General features: G+C 43.6%; 2 protein-coding genes across 2 annotated transcripts in view; one reads left to right on the forward strand and one right to left on the reverse strand.

Moving 5' to 3' along the window:
• Positions 1 to 20,642, reverse strand: part of LOC148058794 (flotillin-1) — an 88,271-nt gene that overhangs the window by 57,470 nt on the left and 10,159 nt on the right. The gene's annotated exons all lie outside the window — the stretch shown is intronic.
• sema3b (sema domain, immunoglobulin domain (Ig), short basic domain, secreted, (semaphorin) 3B) overlaps positions 1 to 20,642 on the forward strand; it is a 51,520-nt gene that overhangs the window by 26,845 nt on the left and 4,033 nt on the right. The window contains exons 2-14 of the mRNA XM_087782225.1: positions 6,204 to 6,515; positions 7,804 to 7,961; positions 8,326 to 8,388; positions 15,304 to 15,423; positions 16,312 to 16,405; positions 16,519 to 16,638; positions 16,858 to 17,000; positions 17,084 to 17,198; positions 18,549 to 18,618; positions 18,767 to 18,911; positions 20,003 to 20,222; positions 20,288 to 20,379; positions 20,545 to 20,586. Of these exons, the coding sequence (XP_087638351.1) occupies positions 6,323 to 6,515; positions 7,804 to 7,961; positions 8,326 to 8,388; positions 15,304 to 15,423; positions 16,312 to 16,405; positions 16,519 to 16,638; positions 16,858 to 17,000; positions 17,084 to 17,198; positions 18,549 to 18,618; positions 18,767 to 18,911; positions 20,003 to 20,222; positions 20,288 to 20,379; positions 20,545 to 20,586 (1,575 nt within the window). The 5' untranslated portion in view covers positions 6,204 to 6,322. The remainder of the gene's footprint in view (positions 1 to 6,203; positions 6,516 to 7,803; positions 7,962 to 8,325; positions 8,389 to 15,303; positions 15,424 to 16,311; positions 16,406 to 16,518; positions 16,639 to 16,857; positions 17,001 to 17,083; positions 17,199 to 18,548; positions 18,619 to 18,766; positions 18,912 to 20,002; positions 20,223 to 20,287; positions 20,380 to 20,544; positions 20,587 to 20,642) is intronic.

Consider the following 20,642-nt stretch of genomic DNA (forward strand, 5'->3'; position numbering starts at 1 on the left):
TATAAGCAAGAACTGATACAGGGAACTGAACCGTACACTTGTCATCAGTAGACATTTCATTACAGAAGCATTGGAGCAGTTTGGTGTCAAATATTTTTTGGTTTAATCCAAAATAATAATAGTTATGAAGTTTCCGATGTTCGATTAACATCCACTTCTGTATTCAGTAGATCAAAAAAGAAAACTTTTTTCCATGATTTGAGATCATATTGCACAACATTTTGTTTACTTGACGAGGTAAGATAGGAAGCTGCTGCTAGTACTGTCATGCTTTGGAGATGCTACACAAACTCCAACTACACCTTTGGCTAAAGAAGCTGGTTAACGTTGGAATTATCTCGGCGAGCTCGAGTCTCTTAACACGCACAAGTCTCTTAACACACACACGTCTCTTAACACACACACGTCTCTTAACACGCACACGTCTCTTAACACGCACAAGTCTCTTAACACGCACAAGTCTCTTAACACACACACGTCTCTTAACACGCACAAGTCTCTTAACACGCACACGTCTCTTAACACGCACAAGTCTCTTAACACGCACACGTCTCTTAACACGCACAAGTCTCTTAACACGCACACGTCTCTTAACACGCACAAGTCTCTTAACACGCACAAGTCTCTTAACACGCACACGTCTCTTAACACGCACAAGTCTCTTAACACGCACACGTCTCTTAACACGCACAAGTCTCTTAACACGCACACGTCTCTTAACACGCACAAGTCTCTTAACACGCACAAGTCTCTTAACACGCACACGTCTCTTAACACGCACACGTCTCTTAACACGCACAAGTCTCTTAACACGCACACGTCTCTTAACACGCACACGTCTCTTAACACGCACACGTCTCTTAACACGCACACGTCTCTTAACACGCACACGTCTCTTAACACGCACACGTCTCTTAACACGCACAAGTCTCTTAACACGCACAAGTCTCTTAACACGCACAAGTCTCTTAACACGCACACGTCTCTTAACACGCACACGTCTCTTAACACGCACACGTCTCTTAACAAGCACACGTCTCTTAACACGCACACGTCTCTTAACACGCACACGTCTCTTAACACGCACACGTCTCTTAACACGCACAAGTCTCTTAACACGCACACGTCTCTTAACACGCACACGTCTCTTAACACGCACACGTCTCTTAACACGCACACGTCTCTTAACACGCACACGTCTCTTAACACGCACACGTCTCTTAACACGCACACGTCTCTTAACACGCACACGTCTCTTAACACGCACACGTCTCTTAACACGCACAAGTCTCTTAACACGCACACGTCTCTTAACACGCACAAGTCTCTTAACACGCACAAGTCTCTTAACACGCACAATTCTCTTAACACGCACACGTCTCTTAACACGCACACGTCTCTTAACACGCACAAGTCTCTTAACACGCACACGTCTCTTAACACGCACACGTCTCTTAACACGCACACGTCTCTTAACACGCACACGTCTCTTAACACGCACAAGTCTCTTAACACGCACACGTCTCTTAACACGCACACGTCTCTTAACACGCACACGTCTCTTAACACGCACAAGTCTCTTAACACGCACACGTCTCTTAACACGCACACGTCTCTTAACACGCACAAGTCTCTTAACACGCACACGTCTCTTAACACGCACACGTCTCTTAACACGCACAAGTCTCTTAACACGCACACGTCTCTTAACACGCACACGTCTCTTAACACGCACACGTCTCTTAACACGCACACGTCTCTTAACACGCACACGTCTCTTAACACGCACACGTCTCTTAACACGCACACGTCTCTTAACACGCACACGTCTCTTAACACGCACAAGTCTCTTAACACGCACACGTCTCTTAACACGCACAAGTCTCTTAACACGCACAAGTCTCTTAACACGCACAATTCTCTTAACACGCACACGTCTCTTAACACGCACAAGTCTCTTAACACGCACAATTCTCTTAACACGCACACGTCTCTTAACACGCACACGTCTCTTAACACGCACACGTCTCTTAACACGCACACGTCTCTTAACACGCACACGTCTCTTAACACGCACACGTCTCTTAACACGCACACGTCTCTTAACACGCACAAGTCTCTTAACACGCACACGTCTCTTAACACGCACACGTCTCTTAACACGCACAAGTCTCTTAACACGCACACGTCTCTTAACACGCACACGTCTCTTAACACGCACAAGTCTCTTAACACGCACACGTCTCTTAACACGCACACGTCTCTTAACACGCACAAGTCAGTCTCTTAACACGCACACGTCTCTTAACATGCACACGTCTCTTAACACGCACACGTCTCTTAACACGCACAAGTCTCTTAACACGCACACGTCTCTTAACACGCACAAGTCTCTTAACACGCACAAGTCTCTTAACACGCACACGTCTCTTAACACGCACACGTCTCTTAACACGCACACGTCTCTTAACACGCACACGTCTCTTTACATGCACGGTGCGCCTCTGCTGCGGCGTCGCCTTCTGGAAGTTCTCAGCACGACTGGTGTTCGTCGGCCACAGAGATTCTTATCAGAACTCTATCAAGGGATCATGATGTTCAGGCAGAACTTCCACTTCATAATCAGATCCCGATTTGATAAGCCAGATGAAAAAGACAGATTTGTATGAACACGTCTTATCTCATCCAAGCATCACAAACCATAAACATGTAAAGAGTAAATTGAGCCTCTATCTTTCCGAATATGAACATCTTGTCAGCAGACTTCAAATGTCATGGTGAGGATGAAGGTGTTTCCCATCATTAGAATGTTCATCACAGTGAAGGCGTCACATTAACTCGCGGCGACAGTTAATCCCAGATTAATAGGATCGATGTGACGTCTTCTGTGTAGATTCATCACCAGGAACGGATCTAAGATGCATCTTTGATTGATAAGAACATCTCACATTAATCCACATCCAGCTCCACGTCTTCTGTCCTCATGACTCGTCGTGTTGCTTCAACAGCCTTTTTCTTCCTCCCATTCTGCTCCACCAGCCACCACTGCCTGCTGTGTGGCGTCACCCTCTGCTGTAAATCTGAAAGCCTTTTCCTCCGCTTATCCTCTCCACCTCATTCTTGCCCTTTATCCTTCCATCCATCCTTTTCATTTCTCCATCGAAGGGAGGCTTAGACTGCTTGGTCACAGGCCAGGGAAACTTTGCTCCACGCAGGCCAAACAATTGGCTCCATTCTCTCCGTTGCCCCCTTGACTCGCCGTTCTTTCTCCCTCCCTCCCTCCCTCCCTCCCTCCTTCCCTCCATCACATTCTCTTTAGCCCTGGGACTGTATGCATGCAGACTGAGTCTCTTGTTTTATTCTTCGCAACCACCTCGTGTGATTCCCTCAGTTCTTTTTCTCACGTCCGTCTTGGATCGAACGATTAAAACTCATTTTCTAGCTTCATCTCCCAGTTTATATTTCGTTCCAACCAGGAACTTCTCTTCAGTGTCTCTTGTGTAACGCCAGGTGATCTTTCCATTTGTTTTCCTTGCTACCAAGTGTCTCGGTGCAATCCACCCTCCTGGAGAAATACCTCTCTGGTCTCGAAGGTGACCTGCTTTGTCTGCCAAGAGCTTTTTGACAGGATGGTTTAACCCCCAGCTGCCTCCTCTTCCATCTCGGAGGAATCTCTCGCTGCGCTTTTCTCTTTTATTTTTAATCCAGTCAAACGAGTCGCTGCTGAGGCGTGTGTTGAAGCTGAACTCACACTGATGTGATTGTGTTCGGCAGGTTTGAAGGGAGAGCAGGTTCTTAAAGTTAGCCAGAGAAAAATCTCAATTTAAAAGGTGAACTTTAGATATACAAGCACTTTAAGCATTTACAGTTTGTTTAAAACGTCTGAAACCGGCATCAAGACTTTAAAACACTGTATTTGCTGCTGTTGTGTTTGCAACTTATTCATATTTTATGTAATGAATAAGCAGCTGGAAGTCACATGAATATCTGTTTTTTTTTCTCTTTCAAAACACGAACTCTCGCTGCCTCCGAGTCTGAGATATGAAAACATGTTTAAGTATCTTCTGCTCATGGGATGCGGAGCTGACGAAGGCGCTGACGTCCTTCTCCTTGAAATACTGCAGTGTCTGCAGCTCAGCACAAAATCATGAACCGACAAAATGTGTCCACCCTCTGCTTCTTCACACCTCACACAAACACACATCATTTATGCATTAGGTGGATACAGATCTGCTCCTGCTCTTCACCCTCCACGTGTTAAGACAACACCTTTGAACTTTTACAGTAAGACGTTGATGTCGCATGTGATGAGACTAAATTACATTTTCACAAATTATCCTTCAGGGTTTCTGAGCTGAGAGTTCTCTTGTTTGTTGGCTTCCATGGACACATTATTTACAAAACAACTGGGATATGCAGACGGTCGTCCAGTATTTTGCTCACACGTGTGAGTTGATAACTTCCCAATGTTAAGGAAGAATTCAAAGTTGTATAGACAAAGGATTTCTAGTTGAAAATGTCCTTTAGGTTATAAATCCACGAGTTGTATGTCGTGCACGTGTGGAGTCAGTAAGTGAGGGAACAGACTTGTGGTAAATATGAGTATCCATCAAAGTATTCTTGTTATCCCAAGATGTAATGCAAAAAGCTCATGTCTATAAGTGTCAAGCCTTGATTCTGTTTCCAGACATTCTATAGTCAAGAGCTAGAGTACGAAATACAAATGAACTGCATGATCTCCTTCTAGAAGTTTGTCATATTACCAATAAGCCAAGATCAAGCTTGTTCTTAAAAAACAACGTTGGAAAATCCTGACCTAACACACGCTATTGTGTATTGTATTATTACACAAAGGATGTCAGGTGGGGTGCGAGTGTACTTTTGAGGAAAGGTCAGAGACTGAAGGAAAAGGGCAAAGAATGATTTAGGTTTGATGGGAATTTAGAAATTGAAGCATAAATTGTCCAGAGGTGAGAAATGTTGATGGAAAGAGTTTCGGAAATGCAACGAAGTAAGAGGTGAAAAGAAAAGTCACAAAAGTAGGTCAAAAAAGAGTCTGAAGCCTGTAAAGCTTCATTAATGTCCGACACAGAGCGTAAAACGAGACTGAATTGTGTGATTAAGGCGACACCTTCTCAAAATACTCTTGAGCACAATTACCTGATGTAACCATAAATAAAAGACTCAATTGTTGGACCCGACCACGAAGTCAATCAGCCCTCAAAGGGAAAGTGTCTCCGGCTGCGGTCACACCCTCGACACACCTTCTTAACAATATTACACTGACACGGAATACTTGTAAAGTTTGACCTCATTTATGCTCCTGCTGCGGCCGCTGTGTGGTCGCTTTACAGCCGCTCGCTCGCGCTTACGAGGCGCCGGGTTATTGGGGGACTTTTCCTCCGAAACAATAAGAAATCTGTCACTTCAGATTCAACTCCGGGTTCTAATATCTCAGATTTCTCCGGGGTCTTGCTCAAGCAGTGGCAAACAATATCTCCACTGCAAAAACAAGATGCAATATGAAGAAATTCAATAGACAGAATGTTGTTAGAAACTCTCTGCTTTGGGACGAAGACGCAGCCAAGAAGAAACACATATTTCCTCCCACATCTACAGATTGTTATGCCGCTATCATCCGGCGTGTCGGGGCTTCTTGAAGCCACCGACTTTTATTTTTAATTCCACTGTAATATGACCGAGCGTGCGATTCACCCGGCAGTGGTCAGCAGCACGTAAGGAGTGCCGGGGGAGAGACATCGCTGGTGTGGATAAAGCGAGAGTGTATCACAGATATAAACCAACATTGTGAGAGTCACTGACACAGAGACAGTGTTTGGTTTGGCAGTGGACGTAGAATGTCTCCATCACACACACATACATGCGCTCATGGGCACGGCCATGTCCACAAGTCTCGCAGCCGTGTGAGGAGATTATAGTCTCGCTGCTGTAGTGGAGACCAGCATTAAGTTGGGCTGGCAGGGGCATCAATCTGGCTCCGACTAAATATACCACAGACAGTTGTGTGTGTGTGTGTGTGTGTGTGTGTGTGTGTGTGTGTGTGTGTGTGTGTGTGTGTGTGTGTGTGTGTGTGTGTGTGTGTGTGTGTGTGTGTGTGTGTCGGGGGCATCCCTGGCACAAGAACACATGCTCCTCTTTGTGTTCACTTCTAACCCTCGTCCGTCTGTCTCTCCTAATTTTAGTTCTACACGTGTGACGCTTCTCTGCCATCTTGAGCAGTAAAGTTCGGGACCAACATCCACACGGATCGTTCTTTTAAAGGATCAGGTCACAGGACTGGTTTGGATAAGAGTCTGTCCAGATGATGACCATGATGATGATGATGGTGGCCACCATGGTCACCTGCAGCTCCCTCTTCATCCTGGGCCTGGCTGCAGCCCATGCCTCGTCCACCACACGCTCTTCGTCCTCCTCCTCCTCGTCCACGTCGTCCTCCTCATCCTCCTCCTCCTCATCGTCGTCTCCCTCCCCACGAATGAAGCTCTCGTACAAAGGTAAGACCAACTATATTCCTCACGAGTCTGGGAATCATTGTGACTCATATTAAATGATGATTTAATGAACCTAGAAGTACAATCGAACACCTTCTCGTCTCTACACTCATAGGCTGCTGGACTCCAGAATAAAGCCGCTCACAGCATGATCATAGTTAAATATACAAACAAAAAGTCACATTTACCCATAAACCCTTGCACAAAAGTCATGATCATGACTCAGCAGGCGTAACAGCAGCTGTGGTTGATCCCATGACTCCAGTTGGAAAAACTCTTGTGACATTTTCATCTCACTGTAACTACACAGATTTGTATTCATTTTTAAATACCCACATGTGTATTAAAACACATTGATTTGAGCTGTAATCCTGCTCCTTAAACAACCTCTAGTAAAACATAAATCACTCCACGTTTGTGTTACTTGAGTGGGATTTCAATCAACGTTTCACTTTTGTTTTCCTAAATGTTGATGTCAGGCAATGCAATTATTTAAAAGTCAAGACAGAAATTCTTTTAACCTTCAGATTGACGGGTGAGAATGACGACAAACGAAAGGCAGCAACGTTTGATCTCAGGAGCTTGAACTGCTTTTGGCGAACAAACCAGAAACACTTAACTTATTGTTTCCTCAATTACATAATGTGTTCCCTTGTATTTCTAACCCCTGCAAGCCACCGGTGAATTGATCATCTCCCTTCTCACTTCCTCTGCCTGATGCGATATTCCGGCTTCTCCTTCCCAAAGCCGACTTCCTGAACAGTAGGCGGGTCGGATTTCGCGGTCGGCGTGACTTATAGCACACGCGTCGGAACATTAAACACAGCGTTTCAGGAGCGGCGGCTCAAAGCTCAGCGACCGCACAGACCAGCGTCGTGTTGCAGCGTCGAGCCTGCAATTACAGTCTGGACAGCGAGGACACGCGGTGCTCTCAGCTGAGATTCATTCTCCTGCATCACGGCCACGAGCGGCGTCGGCACACACCATGTGTCTTCTGGCTGTCGGGGTGGACAAACGTGTTTGGTGATTCTCCTGTGAGCACCGACATCTTGCAGGAGAAGATCCAGTTTAAACGCTGACACAGTACACTATGAAGGAAATGATTCGGACAGATGTTGAGACTCGACTCTCGGGTTCTGCTCAGAAACTTTTCAGAATCCAAGCATTCCTGGTTCTTCAGGGGTTAGACTTCTAGAGTTATTGAAACCCTCGGAGCTACAGTGAAACGCTGCGGAAGAGGGTTTGCTATTTCCCATCCATATTAAAGACGACTGGTACTTTTGTTGCACAGAGCTGCAGCAGTTTCACGGCGTGCGACGGTTCGAGCTGGAGCGCTCGTGCTGCTTCAGCGCGCTGCTGTTGGACGAAGAGCGAGGACGTCTGTTCGTCGGCGCCAAGAACTTCCTGTTGTCTCTATCTCTGGACAACATCGCCAAACAGGAGCACAAGGTGGGTTTAAAAAGTCCAATCTTGTATTTGACACGGACCGAGACATGACCCGCATCACTCCGACCACAGCGTTGAATCACAGACGTACTGTACGTGGCGCGAGGATTTATGAAGCGAGTGATGCCCAATATTCCCAAAGCGAGCAGCATCGTACCGTTTGAAGTCCTTCATATTTATAGACCTGTCAAAGCTAAAAAGCTGCACATATTTCACGTATGTCAAAACCGCCGAACCTTCTCGTGAGAAACGCTTCTGACTCTTCAACACAATCATAAATTCAAGTTTGATTTGACCTCTGACACACGTGCTGCAATTAAATGTGTGATGAAGACGAATCCATGTTTGAATTTTGGTTGTGCTTCAGATCTACTGGCCGGCGCCGGTCGACTGGAGGGAGGAGTGTAACTGGGCCGGCAAAGACATCACGGTTGGTTCTTCATCTTTCCTTTATCGTTTCGTTAAGAAGTTGATTTAAGTCTTGATGAAAAAAATCTGTGGGTTTTAATATTTGTGAGGCTGGTATGTCTTACAATGAAAGTGTGTAACAGTGTGTGATTAGTAGGAGTGTAAGGAAATATCAATACGGCGATACATGGCAATATCTTTTTCAAAATACTGTATATTTGATAGCACTGTATCGTTTTTTTTATATATATATATTTTTGCTTGAAATCATATTGTATTTTTGAACCATAGTTCTTCAATAGACTACAGCTCAGTGAAGCGTGTTTTTGTGTTGCAATTACATTTCTGGTCGCTAGATGGCAGCAATTATTTTATCCTCTACTGCTGAAGGAACGATGAAATACGAGATCCTGGTGATGACTGAGGACGAGAGGATACAGAGACTCCAGCAGCTTCTAAAACTGATGTTTGGACATATTTTGGTTTGAAAACAAATGAAAGCAGTTACGACTTTGTCACGAGTCATGTGGTCTGTAAATACTACAACACCAGAGTAAAGTACTGGACAATACTACAAATATATACTTGTTACTACACTATCACAACACCAGAGTCAAGTACTGGACAATACTACAAATATATACTTGTTACTACACTATCACAACACCAGAGTCAAGTACTGGACAATACTACACATATATACTTGTTACTACACTATCACAACACCAGAGTCAAGTACTGGATAATACTACATATATATACTTGTTACTACACTATCACAACACCAGAGTCAAGTTCTGGACAATACTACACATATATACTTGTTACTACACTATCACAACACCAGAGTCAAGTACTGGACAATACTACACATATATACTTGTTACTACACTATCACAACACCAGAGTCAAGTACTGGACAATACTACACATATATACTTGTTACTACACTATCACAACACCAGAGTCAAGTACTGGACAATACTACACATATATACTTGTTACTACACTATCACAACACCAGAGTCAAGTACTGGACAATACTACACATGTATACTTGTTACTACACTATCACAACACCAGAGTCAAGTACTCCACAATACTACACATATATACTTGTTACTACACTATCACAACACCAGAGTCAAGTACTGGACAATACTACACATATATACTTGTTACTACACTATCAAAACACCAGAGTCAAGTACTGGACAATACTACACATATATACTTGTTACTACACTATCACAACACCAGAGTCAAGTACTGGGCAATACTACACATATATACTTGTTACTACACTATCACAACACCAGAGTCAAGTACTGGACAATACTACAAATATATACTTGTTACTACACTATCACAACACCAGAGTCAAGTACTGGACAATACTACAAATATATACTTGTTACTACACTATCACAACAACAGAGTCAAGTACTGGACAATACTACAAATATATACTTGTTACTACACTATCACAACACCAGAGTCAAGTACTGGACAATACTACACATATATACTTGTTACTACACTATCACAACACCAGAGTCAAGTACTCAACAATACTACACATATATACTTGTTACTACACTATCACAACACCAGAGTCAAGTACTGGACAATACTACACATATATCCTTGTTACTACACTATCACAACACCAGAGTCAAGTACTGGACAATACTACACATATATACTTGTTACTACACTATCACAACACCAGAGTCAAGTACTGGACAATACTACACATATATACTTGTTTCTACACTATCACAACACCAGAGTCAAGTACTGGACAATACTACACATATATACTTGTTACTACACTATCACAACACCAGAGTCAAGTACTGGACAGTACAACACATATATCCTTGTTACTACAGTATAACAAAATATCACAAATAAAATTGTTTGTTATACCAGAATGAAGAGGGAGCCAATATAAACACACCTAGTAATTAGGGCAGTAAAAACTTCTCAATCATATCACGTCTTCATGATACTGAAGTTAATGGTTATTCCAATAAGTCATGCTCTCTGATGCATGTTTTCGACCAGCAGTCCATAAGATAGTTTCCGTACTTCGGCATATATCATGGAAGGAAAAAACAAAGACATGTCCATAAAGATCTGACGAGTGCTATAACTCTGTGATGTGTTATCACTTTCACTGCACTACAGTATCTTTTCTGGTCAATAAATTGTGACCTGGAATAACCTGTGAACACACAGGACACACACACAGAGAACAACAACAGGACAGTGATACATAAAGGTCTTCCACAATTTCATGGCACCTTCAGGACTAAATGACGCCGTTCTGTACCTGAACCCATGACTGTCTGAAATATTGTCTTTTTCAACAAATACTCTCCTGTGTCCAACATCCTGCGCTTCTCAAATATGTGACAATTATGTGCCTAAGTGCCTAAATGTGGACTGACTGGCTTAACTGACTATCACTGAAGGGCCACCAGGAGCCTACGGACCACCCAGGATCCCATTAGGTTTCAACCAGTGTGTGTGTGTGTGTGTGTGTTTGTGTGTGTATTAACATCAGTTGGTGTTTGTCGCTGTAAGAATAGAAAATGGCGTTTATAAAGATGTTTCGGCCAGTGTGTACAAGTGGTCTTTTTTTGTATCAGCAAAGCATCGGTGTGTGTGTTTGTGTGTGTGTGTGTGTGTGACTCCAACTAACCCTTAATCAAGGTGATTACACAGCTGGAGCAGACGCACAACGGACTCCATTGATCCCAAAGTGCTACCGGAGTTGAGGAGTGTGTGTGTTCCCCGGTTGGTCGGCGTGCATGTGCCACTTGTTACGTGTGTGTGTGTGTGTGTGTGTGTGTGTGTGTGTGTGTGTGTGTGTGTGTGTGTGTGTGTGTGTGTGTGTGTTTTGAAAGTGAGAGCCACACTGGAGACGACAAGCGCCGAAAAGAAGGAGTAAATTGCTCGGAGGAGGGGCCCGGGGTCAAAGGGTTAAATATTTAAGGGGCATTTTAAAGCAAATGTAGTTTTAATCACTGCGATTATGTTCGGTTCTTAAAAGCTAGAAGATTTTTTCTAGATAGTTTCCCAACGGAATCTTTTGTAGGGGATCAATAAAGTTCTCTCTACTGTACCTTTCTACTGTATCCATCCATCCAAGATGGTGAAACAATACACCGCTGTGGTCGATACTCGATGGATATTTGGGATATAATAATCTGGCACGTTGGACCAATAAGAGCAGAGCAGCAGTGCCAGCTGTTGCTAGTGTTGGCCGGAACAAGCAGAATCTTGGAGCCCGGATCATTTCTACTGCCTAAGATTTAATGCTGCAACGATGGATGCTGTGTGAGGCTCCATTTTAAAAGACATCAGAAGCAAAACAGTACGACCCTCTCCACACGTCACAGCACCTCATCTGCCAACAGAATCAACTCTGCGGTGTGTTCTCCTTTCCAGCGGCGGTGGATTCAACTGATCGAGATGGTTGCGTACGAAGAAGGGCCGTGAACTGAGGAAATGGTGTTTTTTAAACCATCATCTAGCAACACATACACAACAACAGCTTCCCCTCTCCAGCCTCATCTAGAAACCTACGTTATCTCTAGTGCATCGAGAAGTTCTACACGGACGTTATCATCAGGTTGGATGGAGGGTCCTGCAGAAGCTCAGCCTGGGAAGCTCTGCAGTCAGTTACCCACATCTCAACACACATTACCCACACACGCCCTGACACCACAGCAAAGCCACCTAACACGCACTTGCACAAACCCAGACACGTGTACATAAACACAGCCCGACATTGGCAGTAAACAATCACCCAGACACTCTGACTCAGCAGTCGGCGAAGAATGAGAAAAAAGGAAAAGCCAGAGTCCCTGACAAACTATTTAAAGATCAGAGTCTTTCCAGCGCTGACATACTAACGTGATGATTATGATGCTCACTTCATGTTGTTTTAGAGAAAGACCAAGTCAGTAAAAGTGTGTTAAGAAATTCATTTGTGGTCCATCTTGCTCGTTGCTGAGAGGGATCGTTGCATGGGATCTACATCACTCAAAATAAACCCAACCCTTATTTCACATCAGGGAAGAACATTTTGAATCAACTATCACTTTAGAGTTCAAGTAATGTGTTGGTTTAAGTGTGTGTTGTCTTGATGTGTGACTCTATTGTATCATCTGTGTGTGTTGTGATGTTGGACTCTATTGTATCATCAGTGAGTGTGTTGTTGTGATGTGTGACTCTATTGTATCATCTGTGTGTTGTTGTGATGTGTGACTCTATTGTATCATCTGTGTGTTGTTGTGATGTGTGACTCTATTGTATCATCTGTGTGTGTTGTGATGTTGGACTCTATTGTATCATCAGTGAGTGTGTTGTTGTGATGTGTGACTCTATTGTATCATCAGTGTGTGTGTTGTTGTGATGTGTGACTCTATTGTATCATCTGTGTGTGTTTGTACAAAACTCTTTTCATTTAAATATTGACATTGGAAAAATGATCTTAAGCCCCGCCCACTGAAAACACTTTGTTTTTCTGGAGATAAATCTCGTTGACCATAACCACACCCACTCTGCTGTGATTGGTCAAGCATGGAGGTTTGTCATCAACCCCAGGAGGTATCCACCTCCAAGGGTCTCATTGTATGATCAAAGCGGGAGTGATTACCGCTGGATGAGGAGTGAAGTCATTATTACGTCATAATGGACTCTCGTAACCTCTCGTTCGCCCAGATTTCAGAACAACTTTATAAAGTAAAACATTGAAAACATGGTCATGATGAGGTCTGGAGAGTTGGGTTTTCACACTAGTTATCCTTTAACAAATGTTTAGTCCAGAGTGAGCTGATGTCCAGGGTCATAAAAACAATAAGCAGTAAACGAGTCAACAAGAAAAGGTTTTCACGCTCAGAAGTTCTTCTGGGAACAGTGCAAACAAGTCAGTAATGCATTGTGTTCACTCCTGATCAAAGACATTCCGTGGGCTCCAACTCTTTGCTGTGCAATGGTTGTCCACTTTGCACAGTCACTGTGATCAGCTCCAGGCTCTCAGCCATTAACTTTATTAAAAATGTGCAGGACCTCAAGGAAGCTAATATCTTGAGAGATGCAAGAGGATTGTTTTGTTTTGAGAGCTGGTGTAACTTAGCAAAGAAAAGTCAGTGTTATTCCTGAAAGAGGAAATTGTAAATAGATCTGGCATGATGTCAGAGTATTTCATTATTTAAAAATGTATGTTCTAGGAATTAAACGTAATGTTTGGAGCACTAACTTTCTCCATGAATTTCTTTGGGGCAAATACAAGTTCTGTGAAGCAATGAGCATCAACACGACGGAAGGACTTGAAGGGTTTATAGACGCTTCTAGTTAATCATTCCAAGGAGGAGGTGAAACGTAGAGCTTAGGACGGTGAAGAACGTCCACAATGGAACAATGAAGCCGTTTAAGATGAAGGAACGACCCAGAGCTCAGGCCGCTCCGAGGTCACAGTCGGACATTAGCTCACAGTTTCAGCTAATGAGTCAGTGGCAGGTCAAAGGTCATGTTGGGGAACCATTTTATAACCACACACACACTCCTACAGCTACTCTCAAATGTCTTTTTCTCATTTTACCTTTTTAATCCAAGCCCTCCTGCTCTCCATCTTGTGTCGCATCAAAGGCACAACTGGACTTCCTCCTGTACATGAGGACAATGGCCTGGAAGAGGTTTAGGATCAAACATATCCTGTCCATCTGTGTGAGACACTAGCTTCATGTGTTCGGACAAACTTCTACAACCCAATTCATCATCCGAGTTTTTAAATAGCCTCGTGTGTTTCTCTGAAAGTGCTCTACTCATTTCACAAACTGATGCATCAATCAATGCTCTCATATAAACACACCGAGAGCATAAACGGACATCAAGAAGTACACGTCTATGAAATGGATCCAAAACACAGCTATGATGGCCGTATGTTCAGGGTATTGATCTGAATCGTACAGTACGTGTAACTTGATCAATAGACAGATGTTTATTCAGGCATCGGGGGGGAAAGTAGAGATGATGGAAGGAGTTGAAATGGAAATAACTGCCATGTTAAACCTTTAAAAGCGACAGCTGTTACTGTATCTTTGAGTAATGAATGGCTCATTATTAAGACTAGGGAGAAAACTTCAGAATGATCTACTGTGCGTGACACACACACACACCTCTCAATTGTCGCTAATAAGAGAGTTGTGACAATAAATGGCTTGTGTCGGTCGCCTTCAGAGGGAGCCGAGAAATATAACTTCCTCTGTGGAAATAAATGAGCACATAAAACCCGGACTCACAGCCAGTTGTCATCGGGCGTCTTGTTACTTCACGGACTACTGGTCATGCATCAATACCTACATTGAACTGACCAGCGTCCCTGTGACCCAGTATTACTCAGAACTCACAGCGGAACATTTATCTAGCAAAGACGATCAAAAACGTTGCAGTGTGAGGAAATTAATTGAACAATAAACAGAGACACACTCCAGAGACTCACTCTAGCAACGGTTGTTACTTCAATAAGTAAGTATCATGAGATGAACTCAAACCAATGTTATTGGAAATAAATTCCAATTCTCCATGGTCTCCAACTCAATAAAGTGTTCCCTCTGACCTCCAATAATCAGTCGTTCAGACTTTAAACATCGACAACTCTTGGGGTCTCTGAGATCCATATCCGACACCACGGGTCAGACAATGACTCCACGTTGTCGGCGGACACAAAGCCTGTCACAACATTGTGGCGGAGGCGGCGACGGGGGAATGGCGGAGGAATGTACATCGCTAATCCACAAACGAGAGATGGGCTGGACTTCATTTTTGTGTCGTGTTCTCACAGTTGTTGAGTGGCTTGTTATCGTACAACAGGAAATTCTCAGATGACGTTCTAAACGCTACAAATCTGTGTGTCTTTCAGTCCGACTGTGTGAATTACGTGAAGATCCTGCATCACTACAACCGCACTCATCTGTACGCCTGTGGAACCGGAGCCTTCCACCCGACCTGTGCCTTTGTGGAAGTGGGACACCGGATGGAGGTGGGCCCACAAATATATACATTTAACATCTCAGAACCTCAGAAAAAGTCTAATAAATGCATGTAAAAAAGACTAAAACATTTCAACCCGCTCAAGAAAAGAACACGATGTTGACCACAAGCATTTAAAAGTAGAAACAATAGACATTGATAGGAATCTAGATATGGTTAGAATATTTATCCTCTAAAGCAATATTCATCCACTAGAACTGGTGATAATTGCATAAAAAAATACATAAAATACTTGTTTATACTCAACATATCAAGAGTCACATAGTAATTTTACTTTGAAAGGCGTTTTATTTTGAGAAAAAGACAAAAAAAATCCAAATAAATCACCGTTCAGACAGTAAAAATCAATACAACAAAAATTAAATAAATTGTTTTGTTTTTCTTTCTGTGCGGCCCAGTCTAAGATAAACCCAAGGACATATACCCGGTCCTGGCTTGGTGGTTAAGGACCACTGCAAGTCTGAGGCCATGATTCTTACTTGGATGGTAAAATATTAAATATATGTCAAAAGAATTGCACCATTAAAAAAAAACCTAGTCAGACTTTTTCTGTTATGTTTTCTTTTTCTAACAGATATTTGGGCAACAGAAACAATTTACCTCGTGATTAGTGGCGAGAACTTGATCTGCGAAGCTGCAGAGAAAAACCTCAAAACATAAGTGTTCATAAAGAAAGGAGGGATGACATACGATACGCAGCAGTTGCTAGTGGCTCTGAAAAGAAAAATAAAAGCCATTCAAAGCAAACAAAAGAGCGGTCGAGACGAGCCTTTCAATGGACTAACGCTGTTTTTTTATATAGTTTCAGTCTTGCCTACAACAACACACCGAATGAGCTAAAAGTAGCTAATCACGACTAAATACCTCCTTCTTTTAGGATCATGTGTTCAGGATCGACCCGTCCATGGTGGAAGACGGGAAAGGGAAGAGTCCGTATGATCCGCGCCACAACGCTGCCTCGGTGCTCGTTGGTAAATCATCTTCCACGTCCACCCATTTTTAACAGTATTATTCATGAGTTGGGATCCTTTGTTGTCACGTACAGTACCACCCTGGGCTCATTATCACTGGTTCTGTCTCCTAGGCGATGAGCTGTACGCAGGTGTGGCTACAGACTTAATGGGACGGGATTTCACCATCTTCAGAAGTCTCGGGAGACGTCCGTCGATCCGCACTGAGCAACACGACTCACGCTGGCTCAATGGTGTGTGTGTGTGTGTGTGTGTGTGTGTGTGTGTGTGTGTGTGTGTGTGTGTCTATAATAGTGTGTGTACTCTCTGGGTCAAACAGTAAAACCTGGAGATTGGTTCATTAAAAAGGGAGATTATAATTCATGTATTCAAGGGTCTGCGTTTTGCATTTCTTTAGTTAAGTGTAGGATATTTAAGGTCATTAGTTAGTTTGGTTATTTTTTGTCTTTTAGAGCCAAAGTTTGTTGGTTCGTTTTGGGTCCCGGAGAGTGAAAACCCAGACGACGACAAAGTTTTCTTCTTCTTCCGGGAGACGGCGGTCGAGGCTCAGGGTCTGGGGAAGTCCACGTACTCTCGCATCGGACAACTATGTCGGGTGAGTTGAGAAGAACCTTTGAGATCCTCAAGTTTTATGGGCATGAAGAAGATTTTAACAACGATGGTCTTGTCTCAAACCAGAATGACATGGGAGGTCAGCGGAGTCTGGTCAACAAGTGGACCACGTTCCTGAAGACACGTCTGATCTGCTCAGTTCCCGGCCCTGATGGCAGCGACACCTACTTCGATGAGCTGCGTGAGTACATCTTGTCATTCAATCCTATAGATAAGAAGGCATCGGCTTCAACCTTCGGTTCTTTTGTGGCACCGTCCGCCATGCTTTGGTAGAACCGAGTATCAGAAATACTTTGTCTTTCAGTGCAAAGTTACGGTACAACGTGCAGAAAAGTGACAAAGGCAGTGAACATCCAATTGATTCTTCACTTCTTAGCAAATGCTATTTTGCAATGGAAATTATTTTGTATTTACTTTTTCTGTAAGAAAACAGCGAAGAGTAATATTGGGCTGGTGACCAGCTGCATGAAGTCCTGATACCAGACCTTTTGGTAAAAAATTGTTAACAAAAACAAACTTCAGGATAAAAGTAAAGGGATCGAAGCCCTGCCCTGTTTACACCCTCAGAGTTCTGTCTGGTAGGAATTCATAGTAATACTCCCTTAAAGTCAGAGTTGCTATGGTAACTAAATGAAAGTAGTTCTTCTAAATACCCGCGGAAGCAAAACAAGAAGCCGTATTGACTTTTCTAGAGTTACTGCGTCTAACTTTAAGAATGATTGAAAGATTGGAATCCAGCTCTGGTCTTATCAAAGCCAACGTTCCAGCATGTGGGTTCAAAGAATATCGGAGGAATGTCTCTGCTGATCCACACAATAATGTGTTTTCATTGGACAAAGTCCAGCGAGCGAACCCAAGAATGTCTGATAGAGACGAGCCTCGCTCCGGCGATGACTCCAGGACATCTGGTGCCGCCGCGTCCACGCCTGCCGTAGAACCAATGACAGAATCAACAGGTGATGGCATGAGCGCCGGGACGGGTCCAGCGAGAGGGAAGGACTGACAAGGTCTGATCAACGGATGAGACACAGCTGTGGACGCTTAAGGATGGAGAGAACAACAAACTAAATGAATGGAACGAGACCAACAGACCTTTTAATTGTAATAACATTGTAATTACGGTGTATCTATGGACAGTACCTGCAGCTCGTGTTGATAATGCATGAGCCACAGACGGACGGAGAAACCGTCGCTCGCGGTCAAAAGATTCATCAGACAAGGATCAGAGAAAGAACTAATTTCTCAGTTAAGTTTAACTACTAACTCGACCCGCATACTAACTTTTTATTTCTACCTCGTCCGGATGGCGACCCTACCCGAGGCATCCGTCCATCACTCCATCTCAATGACCATCAACGCTCGTCTTTATTGGGGTCTTCGGGCGGACATCTTTATTATCAAAGCGTTATTTTGGAATGACGCAACAAGCAGGGTTTAAAACTTCCCTGCAGGTCTGCGTTTATCTCGTTGGCGACCTTCGACCCCACTATGGCCACCTGACTCAAGTGTGTTTGTGTGTGTTCCTCCTCAGGCAACGTCTTCCTGCTGCAAACCAGAGACAGAAAGAATCCCCTGGTCTACACTGTCTTCTCCACTTCCAGGTCAGACTTAATTGATACTCCGTGTGTGTGTGTGTGTGTGCGTGTGTGTGTGTGTGTGTGTGTGTGTGCGTGCGTCAATAAGTGGACTCAGGCAGGTATGTGTGTGTGTTCTGATCCATCTAACCCTGCCCTCCATGTCTGCCAGCAGCAGTGTATTTAAAGGCTCAGCTGTGTGTCTCTACTCCATGAATGACATCCGGAGGGCCTTCCTGGGGCCCTTCGCTCACAAAGAGGGCCCCAACTACCAGTGGGTCCCCTTCCAGGGGAAAGTCCCTTATCCCCGCCCAGGAATGGTATGTGCACAGGCCGAGCATGTGAAAGTTCTAGGAGAGTTCAGCGCTGCGTGATCACGATGATGGGAACGAGAAAAGATCGTTTCATTCGATTGAGTTTCAATTTAAATCTGGTTCCATTTAAGACTCGTCACTGCAGGTCGAGCTACTGTCCTCGCCTTCACAACTGCAGCTGAGTGATGTTAGAAACTGTATTTTAAATCCCCCCAAAAAACTGGACTATTGTTCATCATAGATGATGACATCCTCTGAACACTGTCATCATTGAGCAGAGAAGCACAAATGCTCCTCCCATGATGCAACACTAATAGACTCAGGGACTCATTCATTCCTCGTGCCATTAGATTGTATAATTCTGAGTTTGGGGGCAGGAGTGAAAAGATGATTTTATTCTATGATAATCTTTGTATCCTTTGTTATTTTTCTTTGATCTATGTTCTTTATCTTTAGATCGTGTCATATAGTACTTTCTTTTTCATCCATCCATCTAGTTTAGTTGTGTTGTACACGACTGGACACGCCAGAATGAATCTTTGTTTAAATGTTGCTGCTGAAGTATTTCATCTGTTATGGGTCATAAAAAAATATGTTTGGATAAGTGAGTCACTCAAAAGAGCTTATTAATAAGCGTCATTCTTTAATTATACAATAGTTATCATTGAATAAGTGAAATATGTTTGACTTTTCTTCATAAAGTTGAACCAGCTGCAAACTAATTATCAAACTATGTCGGACACTTGCAGCACTTTGGTCTGTGTGTCTGAATCCCTGTTCAATCCCTGAATCAATGCTGCTTATTCGGGCACTTATGTGCGAATGTAGCGTCAGCAGGATTTAATATTCGCAGCTTCGGCTGCACAACAATCCCCTTTGTGTGGCTGCAGAATAGCAATTGTCTTCGGCTTCATTTAAACCTCTCAAGGAGTCATGCTGCCACTTAATGGTCAAATAAATCCAAAGAACGTTGGGGGAAAGTGAATGTATTCAGGAAAGATTGAGACATTTTTAATCATTAACATTTTCATCCAGTCAATAAAAAGTGTCTGTTAAGTTCAGGTTTAAAGATCAATATCTATCCGTGTGTCCACCAGTGTCCCAGCAAGACATTCGGCAGTTTTGAGTCCACGAAGGGTTTCCCAGACGACGTGATCCAGTTCGCCCGGCACCACCCGCTCATGTACAACCCGGTGTACCCCATGAGCAAACGGCCCGTGTTCGTGCGAACCAACGTGGACTACAGCTTCACGCAGATCGCCGTGGACCGGGTCGGCGCCGCGGACGGACAGTACGACGTCATGTTCATCGGGACAGGTTGGTTTCCTCCACAACACTAACGTTCGGCTCAGTTCACTGACTCCAAGTGTGATCGGCTCTAGACAAAGGGACGGTACTGAAGGTCATCAACGTACCGAAGGAAAGCTGGAACAACATGGAGCAGCTTCTGCTGGAGGAGCTGGAGGTGTTTAAAGTAAGTACGTCTAGAAACAACCACTTCAGCTCATTCTGAACCAAGAACCATGAGACATTCCCGAGCTACAGCGGAGAAGGTTTATGTACCTAAATAATAACCGGTCTTCCTGCCTCTTGGACATCAAGATGTTCTTCAGATCCATTGATCTTTGCTTCTCTCTAGGACGCGTCGGCCATTATCAACATGCAACTTTCCTCAAAGCGGGTGAGTTACAGATTCAATGATCCTGGTATCATGAACAGAGATGTATATTCCTGGTG

The sequence above is a fragment of the Callionymus lyra genome, chromosome 19 (genome assembly GCF_982586985.1).
Source record: "Callionymus lyra chromosome 19, fCalLyr1.hap1.1, whole genome shotgun sequence".
NCBI lineage: Eukaryota > Metazoa > Chordata > Actinopteri > Syngnathiformes > Callionymidae > Callionymus > Callionymus lyra.